At 31.5% G+C, this 27,708-nt stretch overlaps 1 protein-coding gene across 4 annotated transcripts; it reads left to right on the top strand.

Annotated features, from left to right (window-relative positions):
- Positions 1-987: 987 nt before the first annotated feature.
- Positions 988-23,913, top strand: LOC143249486 (NAD-dependent protein deacetylase Sirt6-like). 4 transcript variants are annotated; one of them, XM_076499410.1, is made up of 6 exons: positions 988-1,243; positions 2,241-2,368; positions 5,207-5,449; positions 8,992-9,165; positions 14,922-15,045; positions 17,870-23,913. In XM_076499410.1, the coding sequence occupies exons 1-6, from the start codon at positions 1,178-1,180 to the stop codon at positions 18,419-18,421; spliced, it is 1,287 nt and encodes a 428-aa protein (XP_076355525.1). In that variant the 5' UTR covers positions 988-1,177; the 3' UTR covers positions 18,422-23,913. The 4 variants fall into 4 exon arrangements, with proteins under 4 accessions (XP_076355525.1, XP_076355527.1, XP_076355526.1 ...); XM_076499412.1 differs by having other exon boundaries at positions 9,004-9,165; XM_076499411.1 differs by lacking the exon at positions 988-1,243 and adding an exon at positions 1,736-1,864 and having other exon boundaries at positions 9,004-9,165.
- The last annotated feature ends 3,795 nt before the right edge of the window (positions 23,914-27,708 follow it).

Below are 27,708 nucleotides of genomic sequence, written 5' to 3' on the forward strand. Positions count from 1 at the left end.
ATAAAATTGAACAAATTACGTTTTAAAAATCTAATATCCTATGCTTTGATTTTTGAAAATTATTCCCCAATAGAATAATAATCTGTTTTAATATAAAAAGTTGAGTGATTCTACAGTTTGAACAATACTTTAAGTATTGTTGTTATCTGATTTTTCCAGTATAATATGTACCAAACATGGAAATAAATAGAAATCTTATATTTCTAAATGAAATATTACAAAAACTATTTTTGTAATTCCATAATTTTCTTTTAAAGCTTAAGGTTGAATCACTAAGAGTTTAACTCTACTCAAAGTCAAATATAGTGTTTGCTAATAATATAGGCCTCGCATGGCCAGGTGGTTATGGCACTCGACTCGTAATCCCAAGGTCGGGGGTTCGAATGCCCGTCGCACCAAACATGATCACCTTTTCAGCAGTGGCTGCATTATTATTTAACAGTCATTCCCACTATTCGTTGGTAAAAGAGTAGCCCAAGAGTTGGGGGCTAGTGGTAATAACTAGCTGCTTTCCTTCTAGTCTTACACTGCTAAATTAAGGACGGCTAGAGCAGATAGCCCTCGTGTAGCTTTGTGCGAAATTCAAACAAACTAATAATATGCAAAACAATTAAACTAAAATAGCAAAGTAATAATTGAAATAGTTAAATAACGAACCACGCTACTTAAATGCAACACGCTGACCATTAGCAGCACTCAAAAAAAAGAAAAGGTGGATCAACCTGTGACAACTGTAACAACGAGTATGAAAGACCAATATACGCAGAAATGTAATAAAATCTGCGGTTAGTTTCAACATGAATGAAAAAGGAAAAGAATATAGTATATATACAATTTATGAAATTTTTGTGTTCCTTGTAAAATTTGTACATTTGTAATATTTTAATTGTGTAGTAATAACTCGGTGAATTCTCGCTATATTATTATAGTATGTATATATATATATATAAGTCAGTAAAATTGTTGTACTGATTTCGAAATGCAGTTGTTTCACAATACAGGAAACTGCAGTAATGATTAATGTAGCATATCTTTTGTCTTTGCGTCAGTAAAAGGCTACAAGTCTTTATATGTTTTAGAACCGTATAGCGCACGAAAGTAGTGGGAAACTAAGCTGTTGAGTGTTTCAATAATAGCAATAGTATTAGTAGATAGGGGTAGAAATATAGTAAAAACAATGTCTTGTAGTTACGCGGATGGCCTGTCCAAATATGAAAACAAAGGAATATGTGGTTTACCTGAGGTACCTTATCAACTATCATGCACAATAATATTTAACTTTTAAATGTATATTATTTGTATTATAATTATAACTGGTTTATGAAAAGATAAATAATTATCTTTATAATTATCAGTGATAATTATAATGGTTTATGGAAAGATCTGATGTTATGTGATATTGCTAATGTATCACTTGTAAATGTAACTTGTAGTTACAATCTTTAAAATTATGTCGTATGTGGATATAACAATATATTTCATTTTTAATTTTGCATTATTGCCTTTTGTACTTAATAAGTGTATTATCAATATTAGTATTAAATTAAATAAAAAAAATAGAAATTTGATTAACTATAGTATTTCTTGTATCATTTATGTGCAGAAGCAAGAAAAACAACAAAACAAATGTAGTTTAACGTTACGGTTAGCCTAAGTTAGGTGGTAGACAGGCAATAAATGGCACATTATAGAGCAGTGGTTCCCAACCTTTTTTATGTTCCACACCCCTAAAAAATTTTAATATGTTCTCTCACCCCTCACAGTAATTATTTATTTAGGAATAAAGGTGAAGATGGCCAAAACAAATGTTATCTCGCACTCCTGGTTGGGAACCACTGCTATAGAGGATAAGAAATGGCATAATGTATTTTAAACAGATTAAACAAAAACTTACAAATTATAAATGCATTTTACTTTTGGTGGCAATTTTATATCTTTGAAAAACTGTTCAGGGCCTCTAGCTGTATTATTTTTTCATTTGACATTTTGTTATGATTTTATTCATTCACAAGATATTTATTTCCAGGAGATACTAATTTAGCTGTATAAGAATAAATGTTTATATATGTTCAGACATTTTAATTTTATCTAAAGATACCAATTTTTTCATAGTGAAAATAAAACTAATATATACTTTGCTTATCAATGCTTGTGGTTGTTCCCTAGTAAATTTAAATTGATACTTGAGATGTTTAGAGTGATCTAAGTAAAGTAATAGATTAATATTTTATATTTAACAGGTACATGACCAAGAAGAAGATCTGACAATAAAAGTTATTCAACTTGTTCAGTGGATTCGAGAATCGAAGCATGTGGTAGTACACACTGGAGCTGGTATTAGTACATCGGCAGGAATTCCAGATTTCAGGCATTGATAAACAAATTTATTAAAAATGTTATGGAAAATGTTTCTGACTTGTATTTTATAATGTTGAAAAGTGAATTATTCCTTGCATCATTTTTTGTTTAATTAAAATAAATATTGTAACACTAATTAATATTTTAATAAATAACCTTGAAAAAGTACAACTTGTTTCAATATTATTTATAAGAGACTTTTTTTTTAATACTATGTGTAACAGTATTTCCTCAAATATACTTTAAATTATGTGAATAGTGTGTAATAATTTGTAGTCCATTGACAGGTAACGACTTCTCAAATAGAGGAATATAGGGAAATAATTATTTGCAGTATGGATTGAACTGTTTTAGGCCTTCTCTGTAGTGTTATTGAAGTTGTTCAAAGTCAAGGTCATAATACTTCTAAGATGTTTACCTTTTCTGCATTTATTACTGTTTTGTATACTTAAAGAGCACTTTTGGTGATTTTCAGTTTAAAATGTTTCACTTATTATTTTCTACATCTTTGCCATTGATGTTTTAATTGTATAACGCATGTTAATAAAATTTTGTCAAGGATACGATTGTGAATGATAGCATTATTTTGTCACAGGGTAGGCTTACAACACCTCTCTCCATACTGCTAACAGTTTCTTTTATCTCTCCATTTCTGAATTTTCTTTTAATGGTAATGAAATTCTGAACCACTTCATGTATATATATTTGTGTGTGTGTACATCCATTTAATGAGAATGAAGTGACATCCTAAGTCTGAAGATGTAAATCTGTAATACATACTATATAATGAAAGATGTTTACTTCAAAAACCTGATCATACTACCTTCATGAGTAGTACATACTGACATATGTGGTGCATGTGTCTTTTAAAATGCATTAAAATCCATTTTTGTAATTCTAACAAGTTATCAGTATTCCAATCAGGGTATATAACTTATTTTTGTTTCAACAATGAATAACATATTCCACATAACTGGGAGAATTTGTTTTAATTAGACATTAAAACACTGAACACTGTTTTACATGACACTTGCTGAATTAGAAAATTAAGAAACCGTAAACAATATTTATATTGTATAAAAATATACAATAACAGTTTAATGGTTACTTGTATGACTTTTGTAATTAACATAATTATTTGAACCTGAGAACTGAATAATGAATCAATATCAGTGATGATATGTGTAGTTTAAGTATATCATATGTTTTAATTATACCAGTTTCATTAAAAACACTTTTTTATTTCTTGCATCATACATTAATTGTACAAAAAATACATCTGTGATTTTATGTACATAAAATGTAGTTCCTTTAGGAGTTTAAACATATAGAATGTAATAAATTGTTGAATTCTAAACGTAGATTATTTATTTCTGTTAAAAGATAAGACAGTGGAGGGTTAGGTGATTGAGTTTGCAAAACTGAAAAATATTTAATTGAGACTTTAATATATTTTTGTTAATTTTTCTTTATTTCACAGTTATTTGTTTTTTATTGCATGTTCATCTCATATGATGACAAAATATGCAGGGCCGTGTTCTGAAATTGAAGAGGTTAACATTTTAATTATGGTGACTAATGTTGCACATTAGTATACCATTTCATTCTGAAATGGACATGTATCAGTAGAATGTAAAGTATTTGGCTATGAATTTTAGAACATTTCTGTCGTACAAGTTAGTGGGATGTAAATTAACATTTCATCATTAATGTAATTAATCAGTGCTCTTTCCAAGTTCAAAGGTTAACTATCTCTTAGTCCATTCAAGAATGTTTGAAAAAATTTAGAAATAAGAAAAAATTTAGCAAAATAAATAAACACTTTTTATAAGAACATTGTATTTTCATTTACAATGAGTAATATAGTTGAATGTGTAAAGTGAGGGCTAATTAACTTTATTGATAATTAAGAGTTACAAGGTAAATAGTTTGAAGTTTTATTTTTTCCAAGAAAAATGCTATTAATTCCATAATAATATATTCATTGCCAAGTGTAAATAGTGTAAAAGTATACCTAGTTTAAAGACAGAGCTGGCTGAGTGGTAAAAATGATTGCCCATGACCATTGATTAATTGCATGTAAAAATAATCAACTAATTAAAATTACTATATCCAAATATTCCAGCTATCTAGCAGTCAAAATATTGCCATTGTTATTTTTGGTTCAAGTTTGTTCAGCTTAAATGAATAATGTAACAACTTGTGAAAATAATCAGTTAATTAAAATTAGGGTTTTTGATTTATCTCAACTTTCAAACATATTAATGTATTATCATTATATGTTTTTAAGCATAAAGATATACAATGGGCTAGCTGTGCTCTGCCCACCTCTGATATTGAAACAATTTTTTTTCATATTGTAATTATTTTTGTAGAAATCTCATGAGAATAGTTGATTAATGAATGTGACAATTAATCAATTATCGAATTCCATAAATCATGGAGCTGTTTTTAAAATGCAGATTTTTTTTTATTCTGGTTAGGAATCTCCTTGAATATGACAATACATCCTGCATTTCATTATTATATACATATATATTTATTTACAGAGGAGACTGTAAAATATCTTGCATTAAACAAGTACTCAAAATAATAAAGTGAAAAAAAAGGAGAATTTACATGTTGAAACAAATTCAGGTTTTAAAAATAGTATTTTTTATGTGGTTCAGCTTTGTGCTTTTTAACTCTTTTTTTTTTTTTAAACTGATATATAACCTGGTTAGTTAAATATTTCATGAAATATAAGTTTAAAGTCATTTATGAATAATGATTATTGTAAAAGATGAATGTTTGAGAAATGTTCATTCTTTATGGAGTTTTTCAAATAAAACATTGTTTTTCTGTTCAGAGGACCAAATGGTGTGTGGACTTTAGAAGAACAAGGAGAGAAACCTCAGATCAACATTTCATTTGATTCTGCCATTCCAACAAAGACTCATATGGCTATAGCAGAATTTGTAAAGCTAGGACTAATTCACTTTGTAGTGAGCCAAAATGTGGATGGTTTACATTTGCGCTCGGGTCTTAATCCAGAGAAGTTTTGTGAGCTTCATGGTAACATGTTCCTAGAAAAATGTAAACAATGTCAGAGGTAAGAAGTTTATATATAGATGTATACTAAGTTGTATGTTTTCTTTAAGTGTGATACTCATAAGATCTTAGTTATATTAGTTTCTTATTGTAGCTATTTATTTCAGTTATTAAATTTTCAGTGATTTTAAAAACATTTCTATCATAGTAGTCAGTGGCATGTACACTAATATTTCACCATTAATTTAATTAATTAATACTGTTTACCTGTTTGAAGCTTTATTCAGTCTTAGTTCATTCAAGAATATTAAAAAAAAAACGACTAAAAATATAAAACTTTATCAAAAGGGACAAATATTTCTTGTAGGAACATTTTAATATATTACTCAAGCAATGTAAACAGTGCAAAAAGTGAATTAGATGATGTAAACCTTATTTAAAAATAGAATTGGTTAAGAGGTAAAATTAATTGTTCATGAGCATTGAGTAATTTCATGTCAAAATAATCAGTTGATAAAATATTGATTAAAGTCATAGAAATTATTTACTAGCCATAAAGTGCTACTAGCAGTTATTTGTATTGATTGATATACAAAACTTAGTGTGTACACATTTTACTTTAGTCTGTGCCACTATAATTACATAAATAAATTGTGAGTATCCATTGTAATGCAGTCTGGAATGGTGTTCATTGTAATGATTGCAGATTGAGAAATTAATTGTAGTTTTATAGGATCAATAAATGCATTTAAATTAGTGGAGAACTTTATACATGCAGCAGGTTGGTGAGTGGGGACCTGTTCTTCTCACAGTTAGACTCTTTATGGCTTTCCAGTGATATATAAGATATGTCATATGAACCATGCAGTAAGACTAAAAGCTATTTGTGTAAAGGTTGAGCATTTAAATTGTGAATAACATCAAGAAATCAAGTTGTGGAAATGAATTATGTATTGAAAGAACAAGAAGAAAAAGATATGTTTATTTCATATTTTTCAAATAATTTAGCTACAGTTAGTGTTAGGGTAGAAAAAGTAACAGTTGAAATATAAACTTTTATGTTATGAAGCTTTTGATATTCATTTAAAGAATTCTAAAGGTTATGCAAAAGAAAAGTGAAAACTGTTAAGTGAAAATAAGTATGTTCTTAGCATGAAAATTACCCTGCACTCAGACTAGTCATTGTCTTATAACTGACTCTATAAATCCCAAGAATGTTCAGTAGAAATACTTTATTATACTGATTTTGTATGTACAACAGACTTGTAAGCTTTTCTAAAAATTTGTAAAGATTAATGATGATGTATTTAGTAAATTCAGAGTCATAATATGTATGGTTTCATGGTGGATACAAATTAGTCAAAATGACCAAGCCCATACTTAAATAGTTAACTGAAGCCTAGTTTTTGGGTTTTTTTTTCCAAGTCTTATATTTATGTCTTTTCATCTTGTTCTCCTGAGAACACAGAACAAATAAATAGAGATATTTTATCCTATTAATCCCTTGTTAACCTTCTCTTGTCAAGTTGAAATCTTGATCTATTTCCTTTCATCCTGAGAATTATTCTAATAGCCTTCTTCTGAACTTTTTATAAGAAAATAATAACTTTTGTTATATAAGAAAATAAAAAAATGTACGTAACATTCCAAGTAAGGCCTAAATAGTGATTTGTAAATACATTACTAAGGAATTGTAATGAGAAAATGGTCAAGCCAAAAGACAAAGTTTGACTGTAAAGCTCTGTTGCCCTAAAATTTGTATAAAAATTGAAAATGGGCAAAAAAGTTATAAAATTAATATCGTTTTTAAAGCAGTGAAACAAACAAAACTTGTTTAACTCTTACATCCTGGATACCCCTTTAAATGCTTTTTTGCATAAGTCACTAAGCTACATTCAAAGTTGAATTAAGCACTTCTACTATCAATGTATGTAAATGAAATTAACATTATAAAGTATGTTATGATTCATGTTTTTATGTTATAATAGATTAATTCCTTTATTTCAAAAGAAACCTTTAAAAATATTTAATTTTGTGTTTTGTTCTTATGTTAGCCATGAGCTATGAAACATCTATACTTTCAGTCTTGTTTAAGATAATACCAGTTGTGTACATGTACATCTAGACAGTAAGTATGTTTAGTTGCCCTATTGACATGTAAATTTCTCTGGTTGAATGCATTAGAAACAAGTAATGAATGCTGTTGACTCCTGTCTTACTTTGCTTATGATTTATAACATAAATGTGGCTGCTATGTGTATATGTATATAGTCATTAGAAAGAGCTTATTTTACATTATAATCCAATGATTATTTTGAAATTGGTGTGCATTTGTCATCTGGTAGGTGTGATTGCTTGTTGTATTGCTGACTGTTTTATCCACGATAGCATTTACCATTGCTTCTTAGCTATGTTCTAGTTAGAGAGAGAGTTAAATTCTGTTTAGATCTTATTTTTATATCTTATTTAATTATGTAAAACAACACTATCTGGCTATTTAGAGAATTATACCAATGTTCTGTCATCAACTTCCTAAAAAGAAAAAAAGATGTAGTACCAGTTTGAACAAGTCTGTAGGTAAACTTTTCAATTACTACGAGTGACACTAATGAAAAATAGTTTGTCCATGAGCCTTTCAGCCAACAGGTGTTAAATTTTGTATATATTGTGAATGTTTTATGGAAGTAAGCACATTAGCTGATATTTCTTTGTTGCTATTCTATGTTATAATGGTTTATTACTCTTTGCTACTCACATACTTATTGCTATGTTTTGGGGTCAGTTTTTAAGCTGCATTATTTTATGCATGTAGCAAGGTAATTTTAAGTGTAATTTTTGGTTTAAAAAAGTCTTAAGTATTTTTCAAGTTTTAAAATATTTCCATTTCTTTCCTTATGAAATTTAGTTTACAAAAATAGTTTCACATATGAAAAATACTTTTGATTTGCAGGCAGTAAATATTGTTTTTATTAATGTAGGTTGTTGAATTTCTTGTAGTATAACTTAGAGTTGATTTATTGTGTACTGAGAGTTTAGTTAATATATTGGTAATATTAAAGTTTCAACAAAATTTTCATTTGAGGTTAGTTGTGTGGTGTCTTAAAAATGACCAAATTATTTCTGTTTAATTCATTTGTATTTGACATGATAACTCTTGCATCTGTTTCTTTATAATTAGTGTGCATTTTGAGCTTTGAATGAATGTTTTCTTTAGTAAGTACTCAAAAGCCACTCAATTATGAAGAGACTACTTAAGTACTAAATATTGTGTCCTTTTTTCTTGGCAACACTTCTAGCAAATAATGAATGTAGCAGTAAATTTCTATTATTAGACAAGTTACTTCCACTAATGTGTGATGTTTTTTTTTCAAAACAAGTATAAATTTGACAGTTTTGAAGATAGTTATGAGAGGGTCCAGAAAAAAGAATATTAAAAATAAAGTAAAAGTAATTTTTGCATAATAATCCCTAACTAAGACTGAAATCTAATTATATATTTTGAAATGCTATTAAGGTGTGGTATAGAACTGTTATTTTTCTTCTGTTATTAAAATTTGTGGAAATTGTGTTTACTGACAATTGTTTGTTGTATTTACACTAAAGGCTGTTTATTAGAGGTAAAGCTTCTGTGACTGTGGGCCAAAAGTGCACTAATCAAGCATGCCTTTGGAGGAAACCAAATGGACGACTGTGTAGGGGTAAACTCCATGACACTATATTAGACTGGGAGGATGAACTTCCTGAAAAAGACTATGAACTGGCTGATGCTCATTCCAGGTAAATAAACTTTTTATATGAAGATTTTAATTGGTAGAAGTGATATGAAGAGAGATGGAATTAACTTATAAAAATATTTTTTGCATTTTCAGTTCTTGAATATTTATCTTACTGAATGCCCTGAATGGCATTGCTAGGTGGTTAAGGCACTCAACTTGCAATCTGAGAGTTGTGGGTTTGAATTCCCATCCCACCAAACATACTCATCTATTCAGCCATTGGGGCATTATATTGTGATAGTCAATCCCATTATTCATCGGTAAAAGAGTAGACCAAGAGTTGGTGGTAGGTGATAATGACTAGCTACTTGCCTTTTCTTAAGTCTTTCACTGCTAAATTAAGAATGGCTTTGCACACAATTCAGAACAAACAACAAACAGTTAAACATCCTTTCTAAAATAACTACCACAGTGACACTGATATCTAATTGGCTGTAAAAGTCTGAAGCAGATTTTATAGTCTTTCATTTTGTAAGAGTTTGAATATTGACACTTTATAAATTGCTAAAAAAAATTAAAGGAACAAGCAAGTTTTCATATATAATTTGTCTCAGTGTTCCAAATGTGATATTTTTATTTTTTTAGGTAATTTACCTCATTTGAGTTCCATCTATATCCATTTTTTAATGTGTGTTGAATGGGAAAACATGGAGAAATAAAGTTTTTAAAAATGACCAATATCGCCAAAACTGATATCCCATATGAAACAATACTTTAAATAGTTTACATGCATTTATTCAAGAAATGTTTGAAACATTCAATATATAGTGGGACCTCCATAGGCTGTGACACACTTCTGATCGATCTGGCATACTTTGAATCAGTCTGTCGATGTTATCTTGAGGTATGGCAGCCCACTCGTCTATCAGGGCTTGTCAAAGTTCCTGTACATTCTGAGGAGGGTACTGGTATTCACTGACACACCTTGACAATATATCCCAACAATGTTCAATACAATTTAACTTTGGAGATCTGGTGAGCCATTCAAAAGTCTCTATTTCTTCCTCGTCAAGGAAGTCCCTCCACAGTCTGGCGATGTGGGCTCACATGTTAACCCATTGCTGACAGCACCGGCAAAAGGCCTCATAATTGGTTCCAGAATTTCGTTTCTATATCGTTGTGTGTTCAGAGCACCCCTGTTGAATATGAGAAGGCTGTGCGGCCACCCAAGCATATGCCTGCCCAGACCATTACAGAACCTCCTCCATAAGCATTGACTTGTACAATGTTAAAGGCAGAAAATTGCTCTCCTTGGTGTCTCCACACTCTTGCACATGCATCATCACGAGACACAGTGAACCTCTCGTCTGTATACAGCACTGCGGCCCATTGACCAGTCCAGATACTGACAAGCAAACTCCAAGCTGGCTGCATGGTGTAGAGCTGTCAGAATGTCTTTTTTAGGCTGTCTGACCCTAAGGCGTCCTTTGTGCAGACGATTGTAAACTGTTTGGGTCGACACACGGGTTCCAGTGGAATGCTGAAGGTCATTTTGCAGTGATCAAGCTGTAGCTGTCCTCTCTGGCTGTTGTGCAGCGATGATGGCCTTGACCTGGTTTCCTGCCATAAGAATTCGTCTCCTGGTAGCATTGCCAAAGTTGATTAATGATGCTTGGTGACACACTGACGTGCTGTGCCACCCTCCTTTGAGTCTGGCCATCCTTTAGCATCTAGACTGCCCTTGCCACCTTGTTCTCTGTCAGATGGTGACTGACTGCTTGGGTACACAAGATGAAGGTGCACACTGACAAAACGTTCCTTAAAAGATCGATATTGGTGTTTGTTTTGAGAATTATTGAGGAATGCAGAGTTTCACATAACAGCCTTATATAGGGTACTTTGAGTTGTATTCTCCTTCAGTTGCTTCAAACTTCACTTGCAAGTGTAAAATATACACTATTTGACGAACAGATATGTTTTTCATGCATAAATTTAGTTATGACAAAAATATACTGAAATATGTACTTGTTCCTTTAATTTTTTTTGAGCAGTATATTTTTAAAATCCTTATCTTCAAACCAATTTTGGTCCTTTAATTATAAATAGATTATACATTTTTATGTCAGTGGCATACACCATCGCTCAGCAATTTTCATGCCTGAGTTATATCCTAACATATATGCATCATTTAACATTGATAGAAGACTTTTTTAAATACTTTCATGCTCACTACAATATCTGAACTCTTTGCAGCATTTATTTTCTCTTAGGTTAAAACAAACAACGCAACTCCCAAATTACTAATTTATTGTTATACTATTGAAATACACGTGTGCTATCATATTGAATGAGCTTGACTTTACCTACATGTAATGTGAAGACCTGATTGAGAAATTTGGGTGAAACTGTTTGTTTTGTATTTTATGTACAATGTATAAAATAATTTCACACATTCAGATTAATTACAGTATTCAAGGGGGTTTATTCTAAGTGATTTTTTATGTTACTCATAAATTAGTATGTGCCTTTTAGAAAGTACTGTAACTGTAAGCAGAATTTTTTGTATGTTTGATGAAACAAATTGTAAATTGAATCTTGAAAGATTAACTGTCATATGAGAAATTAATAAATCTCTCTCTCTCTGTTTTTATTAATATTGCAAACTTTAAATAATAAAAATTGGAAATATATAACATCTGGAAATAACATAAGATACATAGATATGTAATTTTGTGTAGCTTGTTATGGCAGATTCATAAGGATTTGAAATTCCATTTATAAAGGTTACAATTAGATTTTAAATGAAATTATATCGTATAACTTTGTACACTTAATACCAGGCTATTGGATCACTATTTGAAAACAAAACTATATTAGGATGTAAATGTTTAATATTTCTGTGCATGACTGATTTTATTGATGCTCTTTCATTAACGTGGTTAAGTAATTTTGTAAATGGAACAATTGAATAGTGCAAGAGTGATTAATGTGTAGCCAGTAAAAAGGTTTATATTAATGGTCACAATATGTTGGAGAGAAAGCATAACTATACAAATTGCAGCTCCCATTGTTGAGTATGCCTGGCTGTATCAACTGGGAATAATAAATTTGTTGAATGTAATTGACTAATAAGCTCGAAGGTTCATTGTTTAACAAAATCATCTAATCACATATTTCTGTTTATGTGTATGTTCCTCCTTATTTGCACATTAAAGAGTTAAGTAAAACTATAGTTCTTCCTCTCACATTTACAGCTATTACTTGACTGCCAGCGTCTCATTTTTTGCTCATCTAGGATACTGAATATGATTTATTCCAACCTAGTGTCAGGTCCTGTTAATTGTACCAGATTGGCAGCTACACCCTAGTTTCTGCTTCTGCAGTACCTTTTGGAGTGTCCACGTCTTATAACTTTTTTGGAGGCAGCAATGATCTGACATGGTACACCCAGCTATTTATAACTTTAAGCTTCATGTATAGAGGTTGTGCAGTCTTTTACACAGTGTTGGGGTTTGATTTCTATTGTTGAAAGTATCTGCCTCAGCCTTTGCTTAGTCCTGTGATGAACATTTATATAGATTTACACGGATATTGGCAGTGGTGTAGTGAGAGGAGGTTGAACCCATTTCTATCAGAAGTGCTGACCTGGTTCTTTAGCAAGGGTTTTTCCAACTTCACAATCACCTTGAATGAGGCAGTTGTATCAAGTACTGTTTAATACTTGCAACAAAATATTTTGTGTGTTTTTTGTACTCTCTGGCTTCCTGAAGTAGCTTTGATTCCTTGGTCCCAAATTACCATCTCAATTATCTAACTGGTATATTAAGGTTACATTATATGCTCTTTCTTTACATCTGTTTGTAACATGATTCTCATAAACCATGTGTCTTCTTTACCTGAAGGTTTATTTTTCATTACTGCTGACCTATAAACATTTCTGGTCAGAGTGGTTTGTCTGCAGACTTTTTTCTCATTCTGTCTACATTTTCAGACTGAGAACCAAGACACTATTGGATAGGAAAGGGAATAAATAATTTTTACTGATTCATCTGATCACTATTTTCCACTTCTTTAGCTGCTCAGATTTTAAATGTTGTCATGTTCAGTGAGGATTTTGAAGATTTTGTGGCCTGCACTAATGCCTGGTTGAATTGCCTGCTGGAGGACATTATGCAGACTGGTATGTGTACCTTCCTAAATACTTTTATCTCACATCATTTGCACAGCCTGGAACATCTTCATCTGAGGGTTTTTGTATACTTATTGTGGTTATCTTCACCACTTCTGCTAGATTATACAGAGGGGTGATTATTTTCATTGCTACCTTTCAGGGTTCCTTATCCCATTTTACCAGTACCCCACTCTGTGCAAAGTGTTATCCAGGCAGGTGTACTTTTATTAAACCAATCTGCATTAGCAACCACTAATTCAATATACTTTATACAGGTTGCAACAGGCTCTGTAGAAATAAGCTGTTCCATAAGACCACTAAGAGACCAATGAGGTGATATTACTTTACTATGCTGGACTATCATGAGTAAAGCATAAGGGAATCCTGCCCATCCCTGCTGATCATTGGATTGAATAAATTGGGGTCAATTCTACTACACCTTGTATCCAGTGTACTTGTGATACTGGTTCAGATTTGATGCAAGGCTATCCATTTGGATTGAGTGTTGCTGTTTTTGATCAATATTGGTTCAGTATATTGTTCATGGAAGATTGTCTATTGCCTTCTTGTAATTCTGAATGCACAGTGGTTCCATCCTGGGCCCTTAGTGGAGCACAGTTTGTTCCACATCCTTCCCATAATTCTAGGAGATAGCAAAATTTACTCTGCTCGTGCAGTTGGGGAGAGATGACTGTTCATAACTCTATGCCCTTCTTTTGTACTTCTTCAGGTTGAGGAGAAAGTTTGTTCACTTCAGTGCTGCTTACCTTCTAATTGTGATTTGGTGGCATGGAATGCATCACTGTGGCTACAGGTTGGGATCTACTCATAAGTGTGTGTATCTCTCTCTCTTTCTATATATATATATATATATAAGAACTGTCCAATAGTGATGACAAATCATGTACAATTCCATCCACAAATACTTGAATTAAGTTTTGGGTGAAGAGCATACTTATTCTAGGTGTAGTGTGGTTGCACCAGTAGGGTGCTAATCTTCTATTGACACATCCATGATCTATGCAGATGCTTTCTGTATGAATAATGCTCTCACTGGCTTTTCCACCATATCAATGTTGTAAGTATGTTTTGGAAGTTAACATTTTCTTAAATGGAATATATATTTCTAATAATACTTACCTCACTTCATATTTTCTTGACCTTCCTTCCCACCAAGAGCTATTATTAGAGACTGGAATTGAGACATTCTTGAGAAAGTGATAAATGAGGTGCCTATATACAGTATCAGGATAGAGGACACATTGATGTAGGTGGAGAGTGTCACAAGACAAATATCGTCAAGGGCAATTAAGTGGAGTGTGGGAGACTGGAACAAGCAAGACAAAATCAGACCAGTCTTTGCTTAGGTGGGTAAGAGAAGAAATGCTGACAGTCAAGTAATAGCTGAAGTGTGAGAGGAGTTAAGTATTATTGGAAATACGTTTTCAATTTAAGAAAATGTTGATATAATAACTTTGTGGAAGATCTGTAAGTATATATTACTTTAATAAGAGTAGTTATATTATTGTTGTTGTAGTCTACACTTCAAGTTCTATATTCACTAGTTTAAAAAAGTGAGTATTTTGTTAAGTTACTGTAACACTGTGATGATTTGTTGTAAAAATTTGTTAATCTGTGTTTTATAGGGCAGCTGATCTTAGCCTATGTTTAGGAACAACCCTTCAAATAGTTCCTAGTGGAGGACTACCTCTTCTTACTAAAAAGAATGGTGGACGCTTAGTGATTTGTAACCTTCAACCCACAAATTGTGTAAGATGTTTATCATGTAATTTATTGCACCTTTTGAATTTTATTAATAATCTATATTCTAGGCAATTACATGCTGGTGTGTCCCAAAAATTGGGTAGTTCTTATCTTAGTTCTCATCCACTATCGTGATGAAACAAAGTTTGATTCACTCCGTGTCTAACTTTTAGCTTGTAAATTGTTTAACTAAAATATACCTATGGTCACCTATATATGCTGAATTTGTTTTTGACAAGTTTCTGCTGTACAACAACATAGAATAGTTCACCATTCATACATTAATGCAAAAACCAATGAAGAGAGGTCCTGTGTTCTTGTAAGTTGAGTCCCCAGGATATTTTATAGTGAATCTGTTGGAAGCTGGGGCTTTTGACAAGTTATGGCAGCAGGTCCATTTCATTAATTAGGAAACATTCTGTAATAGTATGGAAGAACAAAGATCCATTTCTGTGAATTTTCCAAACTACCGTATTGTATATAATGTCAAGTACTTTTCATGCACATGAAACCAGACCACATTGCAGATTGTACTGTAAAAGATTAAACTAACAGTGCCAGTCACTTGGGAGTACTTAGGAAGCTTGAAGAAAATTGGGCTTCAACTATGGCTTAGCATAATCAAGTAAATAAAACCAACTAGTTATTTGCATGCTGAATTATGGAGCTTCCTATTGCCAAATAAAAGTTGCATTTGATATTTTCTAACTGTGCTATAATAGCCTGGATATGCTATCTGGACACTTACATAGTCCAAAAAAGATTTAGGGGTGGTTATCTTAAGTTAACAACAGAAGCATAAAATTACTACTTGACAGTATCAGGTGACAAAGGTTTGTCAGAAATGATTTTGGCAAGTAAATGAGGCTAACATCTGTAAAGAAGGAATCAGAAGATAATTAAGTAATATTAGGTTGTATATTGGAAGAATAGTCATAGACTCACCTTTTAAATGTAAGGCATTGAACACATTTACTGGCTAGAGCACATGAGCATGTTGAATGAACAGATGATCACTGAGCTCTTTGTTCTTGAAACAAGCTCTCTTTCTGCTTGCAGTACAGTATGGATGTATCACACAGCAAAAAACAACTGGCCTTGCCTAGTATGCTGCTCTGAGAATGGTTTAATTATGGAACAGGCTGGTATTCACTTTTATGGTTTCACTGAACTATACACTGTCTAAGGACATATTATTAGTATTTTAAGCCAGAAGTATAATGGAAAAAATTTGTACACTGTTATGAGGTTATTTGCAGTTGCAGCTGCCCACAACCAATGAAACCTTGCTCAGGATCTGTTGAATGCTCCTTTTATCCTTCCTTCTTACAGTGTGGACAATCTCTGATGATAGTTGGACAAGGCTTATACATTGGAAGGTGTTCCACTTCCTCCTCACTGGCCAGATTTACATTTGTTCATAGATGCATCCCTTCAGGGCTGGAGTGAGCAGGCTGTTTACCAGGAGGCTTCTGGTCATTGGTTGATGGAGGAACATTTTCTTCATATCGGTGTCTTTGATCCCTTTGCTGTTTATCAAGCGTTGGATCACGTTCTTCCCAACTCCAATTCAACAGTGGTGACTTATATCAGTGACCAATGTGGCACCTGGTTGAGATTGCTGTGTTTTTCAAAATTGAATCTTCTCTTTTGGGCTCACAATCATCACATTTATTTTAAGGGGGATCATATATCAGGTGCTTTCAACCTTGTGATGGATCATCTTTCACAACTTGACCAGGTTTACCCAATGGAAGGGCCCCTTCATTCCCTTTTCATTCAGTGGGGTATTCCTTATAATGATGCATTTACCACCACCCTCAATCACTAGTAACTTTTGTTTTGGTCCTTGGCTCCCCAATATTGGGCTTTGGTTATAGATACTTCCAGCCAGGATTGGTTAAACAAGTTTCCTTATGTTTATTTTCCTATCCAATTGCTTTATTGGTTAGTTTCCCTCATCCATATCACTCTGTACAAAGTTCTTCTGATTGCTTGTTACTGGCCTGCTCAACCATGATTTCCTTGATTACTTCAATAATATATTCCCTCCTGAACCTCTTCCTTCTTCCCCTGACCTCATTCATCAACCCAAGCCACTAGTTCTCAATCCCACTCTTCACACCTGGCTTCTGTCCAGTCCCAGGTGAGGAGATCTGGTTTCTTACATCAGATGGCATTTTATATACCACATTCCATTTGTCCTTCATCCATGGTAGTGTATTAGCAGAAATGGAATTTAATTTTATCTGGGTCCTGGCTTGGCATATCCTAGTAGTATTGGCTTTCATCAGCACACTTATTTATGCTATTTCATAAACCTTGTTTCAAAATTACTACAAAATGTATACATTGAAATATTTAGGAATGTCTTGCAGTCCACATAAAAGGTAGATCACAATAGGCTCATTTATACAGAAAAACAAAACTACAAGCACATTTAACACAGAAAGCCCTTTTATATAGTTAAAAAGTTATTTTGTAGTAAAGTAATCTGTAAGTGATTGTGGAAAATGGTGAAAAATAAAGTCCTAAATTTTTCTCTTCACATGAATGTTGTAGCAAATATCCATTAGATTTATGAAGATTTACAAGTGGATATTAAAATATTGTTCAATTATTATAGACTATTATACAAGGGATATAAGAAGCATACTGTTGTGAGATAAATTGATAATTACAATTAATACTGAAGATTTGTGGTTTAAAAATACTGGGATAGACCATGCACAGTGTTTATCACTATATTTGATATGCTAATTTGTTAAGTGTCTCTTTTTTTCTTTTTATTGTGTTTTAATAGAGAAACATTACTATTTTTTTGTTTCAGGATCAGTCTGCAGATGTTATCATTCATGACTATATTGATAATTTGATTGAGAAAATAGCAGCACATTTAGGTGTCTCTATTCCTATGTATTGTCCTGAAAAAGATCCCACACTTAAGGCCAAGTCTTCATTGGTAGAATATTCTCCACTAAGACATCTTCCTCCTCGCCACCTTCTGAAACACAAATCAGTACTTCTAAGTAACGTATTACCTCGACCTGATAAACCTCCAAAACGAAAATTTGAAAAAGGTCATCAGGAGGGAAAAGATGAAACAAAATATCAAAGGACAAAATGTAAAGTGACTGATAAAAAAATGATAGAAACTACACAAGGTTATTCTGGTAGTAAAACCAACTTTAATGTTAAAGGTTTGACCTCTGTATCTTCAGTTACTAAGAAAGAACCAACTCAGTCTATATATAATTCTACCAAAGAAAGCAACTTAAATCTGAATAAATCTAGTGATGAAGAAACTATACCACCTGTTATGGTGGATCAGAATACCTCTGAGAACACTAATGCTGTTAAAAGGGAAGCTACTTTGGAATAATGTTCATAAAATGTAAAGTTAAAGGGAAGTTACTTTAGAATAACGTTTGTGAGATGAAAAGTTAAAGTAATGTTAGTTTATAATTATGTTCATAACATAAGATGAGAAGCTAAAGAGAGGGTACTGTAGAATAATGTTCACACAGTGTAAGTTAAAGAATGAATACAAATTGAATAAAGGTTTCAAGGTTTAGGGAAATAAAGATGGTAACAATAATAAAAATGTATGCTGTGTTGGTTTGAGTTAAGTTCTTTGTATTTATAAAACTTGTTAGATAAACTTTTAAGTGCTGTATGATCTTTGTCTCAATTACACATAAAACAAAGTTGAAATGAGTAATTTTGAAATGTTTGCATGGGTTTTTCATATTATGAATTGTGATAGTTTACTTGAGAAAATAGTGTTTGGTATTAAATTCTGTGTGTGTACCTGTAACTTGTCATTCCAGTTGTGTAAATGCACTTCTTGGAGATGTTTTCCAACTATTGGCTCATTTCATAAGCTCCAGTTTTCCATTTTATTGAAATGTTTTAATGAACTATTTTTTGGTAGGTAATACATACAAGTTATCTATCAAAGATGATAAAATGTATTTTTAGGTAGTGATATATATTATGTTTTTAATATGGTAATAATTAACTGAATGAAACCAGATTTTAGTCAGTGTGAACATGAATTAGTATTTATTGTATTTAAGAAAATGTTCTTAAAATTGTGTGTAAGTGCTGTGTAGTTTATTATACAAGATGTAGCAGTTTTTCTCATGTGAGTAATTTTTAAATCTGAGAACACAGGAACCTTTTTGTTGGATGAAAAAAGCTTTTGGTCATAACAGTTGTTTTTTAAATCATTATTTCTTTCAAGATGATGTACGTTATGTGAAAACTTGTTTTCAGTTCCTAAAATTGTTCCATGATTTGCAGATAGCTCAGAGACTATAATCCACAAAGATGTGTGTGCCATCAGTAATTATCACTTAGCCAAAGCAGTAAGCCCTTGGAGGAGTTAACTTAATAATGCATTTTCACATTAGGATATTTCTAATGTTTGTATGATACTCAAGGAATGTCATTTTGATAAAATACACTATTGTACATCAGTCAGAGTGCATAATAGAAAAATGCTTTGTTTTGATTATGTAATATTTTAAATATATTTTTTTTTTCTGTTTTGTTTTCATCAAGTCATGATCTATGATACACTGATGTTAGAATCACTAAAATAAAGAACAGGAATTTTGGAAAATGCCCCATAAAACAAAAGCTATCACCAAAAAGAAAGATGTAATTATTTAAATCTTATTAAAATATTAGATTTTGCATACATCTTTTAAAATGATTTTCAGAACTGTGTAGGTGATTGATAAGGTCAAATATACTGTTGCACTCTGTGTACAATGTTTTAATTTTATATTTACAGTAAAGCTGTTTTTTTTTTTTATCCCATGGAAACTTTTATGCTAAGCTGGAAGAATAGATGATATTCCAGGTTCTCATAGTAATATGTAGAATGTAAAAGAGCAAGAACTAGTTAGTTTCTCTAATTAAAATGCAGTAAATTATGTATTGAAAATGCATTTTCATTGACCTCTATCTTGGACTTAGTGAGTGAAACCAGATATTTGTGTAATCAATTTCTGCACATTCAAGACAATTATTGCATGGTTTAGCTTAGCTGGTTTCATTGTAAATAACGTTTTTGTACTATTGCTTTAAGTTTATTAAAACATTATTGTGATCTTTTATTTTGTGGAATGTAGAGAGGAGCTATTTCATGAGTAAAAAAATCATCATGAATTCTCTTCATCTGGACTTTTCCATTAATTGTACTTTGAACAGCATGAATTTGTCACTAAGTCCTCTTAGTTGTGTCAATTGATTATTTAAAATCACACAGAAAACACTGTCAGTTCGAATGCAGTTTGTTTGATATTTTATTTGTTGGAAATAGTTTCTCAGCCATAAGAATTACCATTTAATGATGGTATTTTGGATTTTAAAAGATAAAAAGCAACAACTGTAATCTAAATTACTCTAATGGCTGACATTATTTTAATTTGATATGTCAGTGTTGATGTTTTCAAGAAGGCTAATTGTTCTTGCAAAAGATACACAAGTCTTTAGTAGGACTTACTGAAAATATTCAGAAAAAAGTATTAGATTAACTCTGATATATTCAGAAAATGTGCCTTCAGAAGTGTTAGAAATATAATTTTGTTAATGACATACCTGTTTCGGCAGCCAGTGAATCATTATACATAATAAATGCTGAAATATTTTGATATTAAACTTGTAAGCATTGATGCTAATAATCAGATCAGCTACTTTAAGTAGTGTATCAGTCATTGAAATCTGCCATTTTTTCAACTTGAAGTGATTAAGAGCTTGTTTGAGAATAATGTGGGAATGATCATGTTAAGATTGAACAATAGAAGTGTGTGTAGAGAAAACGTTTTATTAGAATCTAATAATGTGTGACACCTGGCATTGAAATATAGAAAAACTTAGATAAAAAGGATATATGAACAGAAATGGTAGCTTATTCTGATCAATAATCTATTTTAGGTTTAAAATGTTTAGGGATGAAATTTTTGTCAGTTAAATGATGTTTATTGTTTTGAGTAATTTCTATTAACATGATTCTAAAAAATGAAGTTTTTTGTCAAAATCCTTACAGAAGACAGTTTCTGAGTTGCAAGTTATTCGTTTTTTTAGGTTTCATTGAGGATGAATTCTATTCTGAAAACTACAAACAAAAATTATGAAATTCATAAGTATTCTGACACAAGAGTTTTTGCATTGTAAAGCAGATGTATATAGATAATATTAACATAAACATAGAAATTTGGCAAAGATATAGACACCTGATTATTAGTTAAAATATTTAGTTTTTCAATAACAGTATTACCCAATACCTTTTTTCAGCTAAAGGTTTAGCTTACTTCCAGTTATTAAGAACAAGTAACTTTATTTTTTCATAGTAAAGAATTCCATTTTAATACTAGATGATTGACTGAATTCTTAAGCTGCTCTGTTTTTTCGTACTTCATTTTCCCAAATCATTTTTACTAATTAATTACATTTCCATAATGTGTAGTAGTTTTAAAAATGTGATATGCATTTCCTGTCATAAATGCCTGTTTGTTTAATGTGAACATGTGCCAAACAATGTGAGCTTATTTAGAACAGTTTTTCATCTGTACTAGCAGCAATGCAAATGTGTTCATATTCAGGATTCCTAGTTTTTATTATTATTATGGATATATATTTGACCATATTTTGAACATTACAGTTTATGTAACATTTGGTTGAAAACAAGACAATTATTCTACATGGTCATCTGTTTAGGTGGGGACAATTCACAATATTTAGACATTTAACTCTGCTTTTCCAGATATTGGCTAGATTTTACTAGTGCAGAAAGTGTTAATTTTATTTTTAATTATGTATTATTTCTAATGCTTCAGTTCTGTGTAATTTGCTTATTTTCACCAGTGTTTACAAAAGTACTTGTTTCCTTATACAGCAGTATCTTTGTATGGTTATTATATTACAACAGTATCTGTACGTGATTTTTCCACAGTGACTGGGTTACAGATGTAATATTCAGAGTAATTATTTCCTGATTTTGTTAGTATTTTATTTTCTGTTGAAGTGCTAATGGCTACATCAAGGTCTTAGCATGCATTTTATATACTTATGACCAATTATTTAAAGAGTTGAGTAGTATTGGCTGCTTTTGTACTTGAGTAAATCATCTGTTTCACCACTGATCATAAGCTAAATCTATCACACAGGATTTAGTGCCTGCTTGACTTGCATATTTCTCCTGCCATTGTATTTCATAATCTAAAAAGTATTTTGGCAAATAATTTTTAATAGTACTTTTTTCAGATGAATTTATTGATGGAATAAAATGTAGTTTTATTCATGATTCCTGTTATTTAGTTTTTATAAGGGGAGATTTTTTGGATTCTATAAAGTATCTTTAAATGGTTTTGTTGTGATACGTCTATACTAAGGTTGTAACTTTGCAACATCAGTTTGCTGTTAGTTCATTCAGGATAAAGGAAATCTTGACCTTGTTAAGGAAGAGAACAAATTGTTTTTCCATCATTTAATTATATGTTTTAAGAGTATTATGCTGTATTTCATTATTACATGATTATGCAAATTTCTTTATAGATAACACAACATGCAGTGAGGTTGTTAAACTTCTTACATTGTAAGGCATTGGAGTATCTTGATGAATATTTTCCTAAAATGCCCCCGAAACGTTTTAAGAATTCTGTTTTACTAATGTTTTTTGTATTTGCTGTAAATTACTATTATACTGGTTTCCAAACTATTAATAATACAAAAAAACAAATTTATTTAATTTTTTTCTCAACACCTCTAAAACCATATTAGTTTCATTAAATAATTTTGGTACAGAAAGACTACAGTAGTTTTATACTTTGAGGCTTAAATGATTGTAAAAAGGTCAACAAAATGTTTAGGGAAGTCTAACAGTAGATGAAAGAATACTAGATGCTGACCACCAACTTATAACTATCCATCCATAGATTTATTGAAAGAACTGGCATTTATTGTGGAGTTTTTATATATAAATCTATATGTGTATATACTAGTCAAAGATTTTCAGCATTTGATATGAAAAATATTAACATCTAAACAATATAAATAATATTTTTGTTTTAAAAATATTTGTATGTTTGTTTTTAATTCTATTGAATAAAGCATTTGGCAAAATATTAAGAGCTGTACGATAATATTTTGGACATGTTTCATCATATATTTATACTTTAAAAATACACAAACAGCTGATTAGAAATTAATTTTTGTATGTAACTTTTTAGTATGTTTCATTTTACATAATAAATAGTGTAAACCTTCTTGCAAAGGTTGTTATATTTTTCAGATTAACTGTTTTGGTATTTAATTGCCTTCTTACCAGTTTTATTTCCTGCTTTGAATGCTTAATAGTAATGAGATGAATCTCAGTCTATTTATTAGGCACAATTTGTCAAAGAATGAACTTTTAATATTACATCCCGTAGCAGTTGTTTCATAGTAATAAATGTGTTTCACCACTGCAGTACGAGAAGATATTTTTTGATATTATATATATATTATAAACTTGTATGAAATGAAACTATTTTTACACTGATGACATCCATGCAGTATTTTAAGTGGAAAAATAATACCGTCATCAAACTGAAAATACACCTGTTATAGCTAGTAGCGTTCATGTGTGTGACGTAAAATAAATAATTAAATAAAAAAAATGGATTTCATTTTAAAGTAAATTTTTATTAGGAAGTTTGTTATTAAATAACTACGAAGTTAAATTGAAAACTGTTGTCCAAGTATTACTTGGTCATTTTTTTCTGTGCATTGAATATTTCAAGTGTAACGTAATTTTATTTTCCGAGTTATTGTGTTACATGCGTTACGTATTACTACTTCAAATAAACAGAATTTTAATTTTGAGTTTAGTAGTTAGTTAATTGTTATTATGTATTGAATTTTGTTATTTACCAAGAAGATTTATACACACAATTTATCTTTTTAACACAAAATATATTTTAATATACAAACATAAAAAATACAATTTATAATAACCATTATTACAAATTATGGTTTATATACAAGAGGTTTACACACAGACGACACTAAGTCCATAAATATTTCATCGACAAACAAATTAATTCTGGTTTGAATTTCGCGCAAGCCTACACGTGAACTATCTTCGCTAGCTGTCACTAATTTAGCGATGTAAGACGAGAGGGAAGACAGCTAGTCATCACCGCCAACTCTTGGGCTACTCTTTTACCAACGATTAGTGGGATTGACCGTACCATTATAATGCCCCCATGACTGAAAGGGCAAGCATGTTTGGTATGGCGGGAATTCGAATCCACAACAGTCAGATTACGAGTCAAGTGCCTTAACCACATGACCATGTCGGACCAATTCAATCTTTGTTTAAGCTAGCTAGCTGTTGTTTCTTGATTGACCTCATACTGGGTACAAGGTGATCCCTTCCAGCAAAGACAGTTAATGCCCTTGTAGAAGTTCTAATGTCTGAAGTAATTCACTAAAGTTGAACGATTTGTAATGTTCGAAATCTATAAACGTCCCTGGTCAAATTCTGCAGTTTTCCGATTAATAGGCGTTAATCACAATTATAGCTTCCTAGACCTATAACAGACTCACTGTAGCAGTCCAGTAATAATAATCTCTTCCGCCTCTCGGTTAGCTGCTTTGTATAACGTTCTTGAGCGTAAAAGTCAACAATATTTGTTTGTCAAAAGTGTGCGAGAATATTATCGAAATTTTTACAAGTTCGCGTGATTCCTATACACAGTTAAGAATGTACGTCATAGGCAAGAAAAGAAGTCTGTATGGAAACAAGTGAAGGCACTAAAATAAATATACAATAGTAAATCTGTTATACAAGAATGTTTGTGAAAGCTTTTTTGTCATAATTATTGAGGAAAGAGCCATCTAATGAAAGAAAGCTAGGGAAGATAGTTTTGAATATTTCTGTGCGGTGCCCCACGCTAGTACAGCGGTAAGTCTACGGATTTAAAACGCTAAAATCAGCGGTTCGATTCCCATCGGTGGGATCAGCAGATATCCCGATGTGACTTTGCTAAAAGAAAACACACATACACTCTTCTGTTTGATGCCTCTATTATTTGGCTTGGAAGCTAAAAATATCAAATTACTTAAAACAGTTTGCTCTTATAAACCTCATAATAATTTGGAATGTGCTTCTTCGTGTTGATTTGACCTGTTTAATTAGCTTTTCCTCATTTTAACTTGAAAGTTTTCTAGAAAAATTATGTGCTGCTCATTTGTGTCACGATTTATATGATATGATGAGCCACAGTAATAAAAAAGCTATTACAAATAACAGAAAAATCGACCATTAATTAAAGGGTAAAAATCAAACTCACTACATATTAATAAATTACTTTTCTTGCATTATTTATAGGTCTTGTGACAAAAAATAAAAATAAAAGATAACAGAAAACCTAAACAGTTCCTTAGTAATTTGAAAACAGTTAATATATATCGTTTTAAAAACATTTTTAAACTCACGTTTTGTTTTTCATTTTGTCTTTTCTGGTACTTGGAAGCATTTATCGAAACATTTAATGTACAAAGCAACTCCAGTTTATGATACCAGCACAATTATCCTAAAGTTTCATTGGCCTTTTCTGGACAAAAATAGTTTCTGAATGGTACACGTGATTGATGGCAAAATCTTCAAGGAACTGCATTCATCTTCATATTTCAGAACAACCTTTCTGCATCTGTTATGTTATGTGAAACTGGATTGACTATTTTTGTAATAGCTTCATGTTTGTAACTGAATGAAAAGAAAACAAACCAAAATAGATTACTAATAATTTACTGTTTGCAACTTTTGGACATTGGCGAAAACAGGCCCGAAATGCATTCAAACTTGCTTTGAAAATAATAATTATATTGGTCTCCGTTCCATTAGTGAACTGGCTGTATTTTGAAAGCATCATGCTTTGAAAATAGAGAAGACATGCTGCACATTGTTTATCTTTGAGTTTTGAGATGATTCACCGTGTTTCTTATTTTCGTGCATTCAACTAATGGTCCTTTGTTCACTGTAACTATCTTTTACAACACAACATTTTTGGGACGATATGGAACCTATTGGTCCATCTAGACTTTTTCGCAATCTAAACTAAATTAACTTAAAAATAACAGAAAACCTGAAACCAGCCCTTATTATTCATATTCTTATCAAATTTTTCTTAAATGTATTTAAATTTAGTTCCTCTACAACATCTGAAGGCAAACTATTCCAACGATCAACTAGCCTGTTAGAAAAATTAAATCGTCTCAAGTGAAGATGACTCTTAGTCTACCAAAACTGTGTCTACATTATTGGCTCAACGATTTTAGTCATACATGATTCTGAGGTCATTCAAACCCACAGTTGGTGGTGATTGGCTATGAAAACTTAGTCTACCAAAACTGTGTCTCCTAGTCATACTATTCTCATTCTAAAATATGAAAAATATTACGCATTAACACTATAAATACCCTTTATAATTTATAATACGTCACTCATATCCTTTCTAACCTTTTCAAGAGTAAACAATTGCAGAGATTTGAGCCCTTTCTCTGACGATACCCTTCCATACCATGCACAACTCTAGTAACTCTTCTCTGAACCTTTTCCAACAATTCAACGTCTTTCCTAAGGCAAGAATCACAAGAATGAAAACACTATTCCACATGCGACCTAACTAATAACCTGCACAATAAAATTATAACCTCATTAGACCTGTAGTCAATATTTTTGTAGATGCAACCTAAAATCTTATTTGCCTTACCACTAACAACAGTACGTAACTCGGATGGCTTTAGAGACTGATTAACTATTACGCCAAGAACCTTAAGGTTATTTTTATGCAAATTATAATTCCAATTATGAAAATCCACATGTATATCTTGCACTTATTATAATTAAAACCAACTTGTCATTTGTTTACCCAACTCATTAAATGATCTAAATCCTCTTTACAGCTAGCAACAAGACCTTAATATAATTTGCAAATTTAATTTATTGACTATTCCTTCATTTGTGTCATTAATGTAAATAAAAAAGACTGAACTTTGATATATCCCATCTGTGATACTAATCCAGTTTGACTGGACTTCATTTGTAAGAACCTTCTGCTTTCTTCTGTCTAGCCAGTCTTCTATACAATTTGTTAACTTATCCCCCACACCTATAGGGTTTGTTTGTTTGTTTTGGAATTTCGCACAAAGCTACTCGATGGCTATCTGTGCTAGCCGTCCCTAATTTAGCAGTGTAAGACTAGAGGGAAGGCAGCTAGTCATCACCACCCACCGCCAACTCTTGGGCTACTCTTTTACCAACGAATAATGGGATTGACCGTTACATTATAACGCCCTCACGGCTGGGAGGGCGAGCATGTTTGGCGCCACGGGGATGCGAACCTGTGACCCTCAGATTATGAGTCGCACGCTTTAACACCTATAGGGATAAAGCTTTTACGTGGCTTTTAGTCAAATGCTTTTTGAGAATCCAAATACATAGAATTCAGATTCTTGCGCTCTTCTTCAGAAGCAGTGACCTTTTCAAAGAATGTGAAAAGATATGTAAGACAAGATTTTGCCTTAGTAAAACCATGTTGATTATTGAATAAAATTTTAAACTTTGTTAAATGACTTGGCAAAGCATCTTTTAACAAACTTTACAAAACGTTT

Source organism: Tachypleus tridentatus, chromosome 4, assembly GCF_004210375.1.
Source record: "Tachypleus tridentatus isolate NWPU-2018 chromosome 4, ASM421037v1, whole genome shotgun sequence".
NCBI classification, from domain to species: domain Eukaryota; kingdom Metazoa; phylum Arthropoda; class Merostomata; order Xiphosura; family Limulidae; genus Tachypleus; species Tachypleus tridentatus.

Excerpts from the sequence above, each read along its gene's own strand:
- LOC143249486 (XM_076499409.1), top strand. The coding sequence starts at position 1,793 with ATGGCCAAAACAAATGTTATCTCGCACTCCTGGTTGGGAACCACTGCT. Across the intron at positions 1,865-2,240 it reads AGGATAAGAAATGGCATAAT|GTACATGACCAAGAAGAAGA; the intron begins GTATTTTAAACA and ends TATATTTAACAG. Across the intron at positions 5,450-8,991 it reads AAATGTAAACAATGTCAGAG|GCTGTTTATTAGAGGTAAAG; the intron begins GTAAGAAGTTTA and ends TTTACACTAAAG.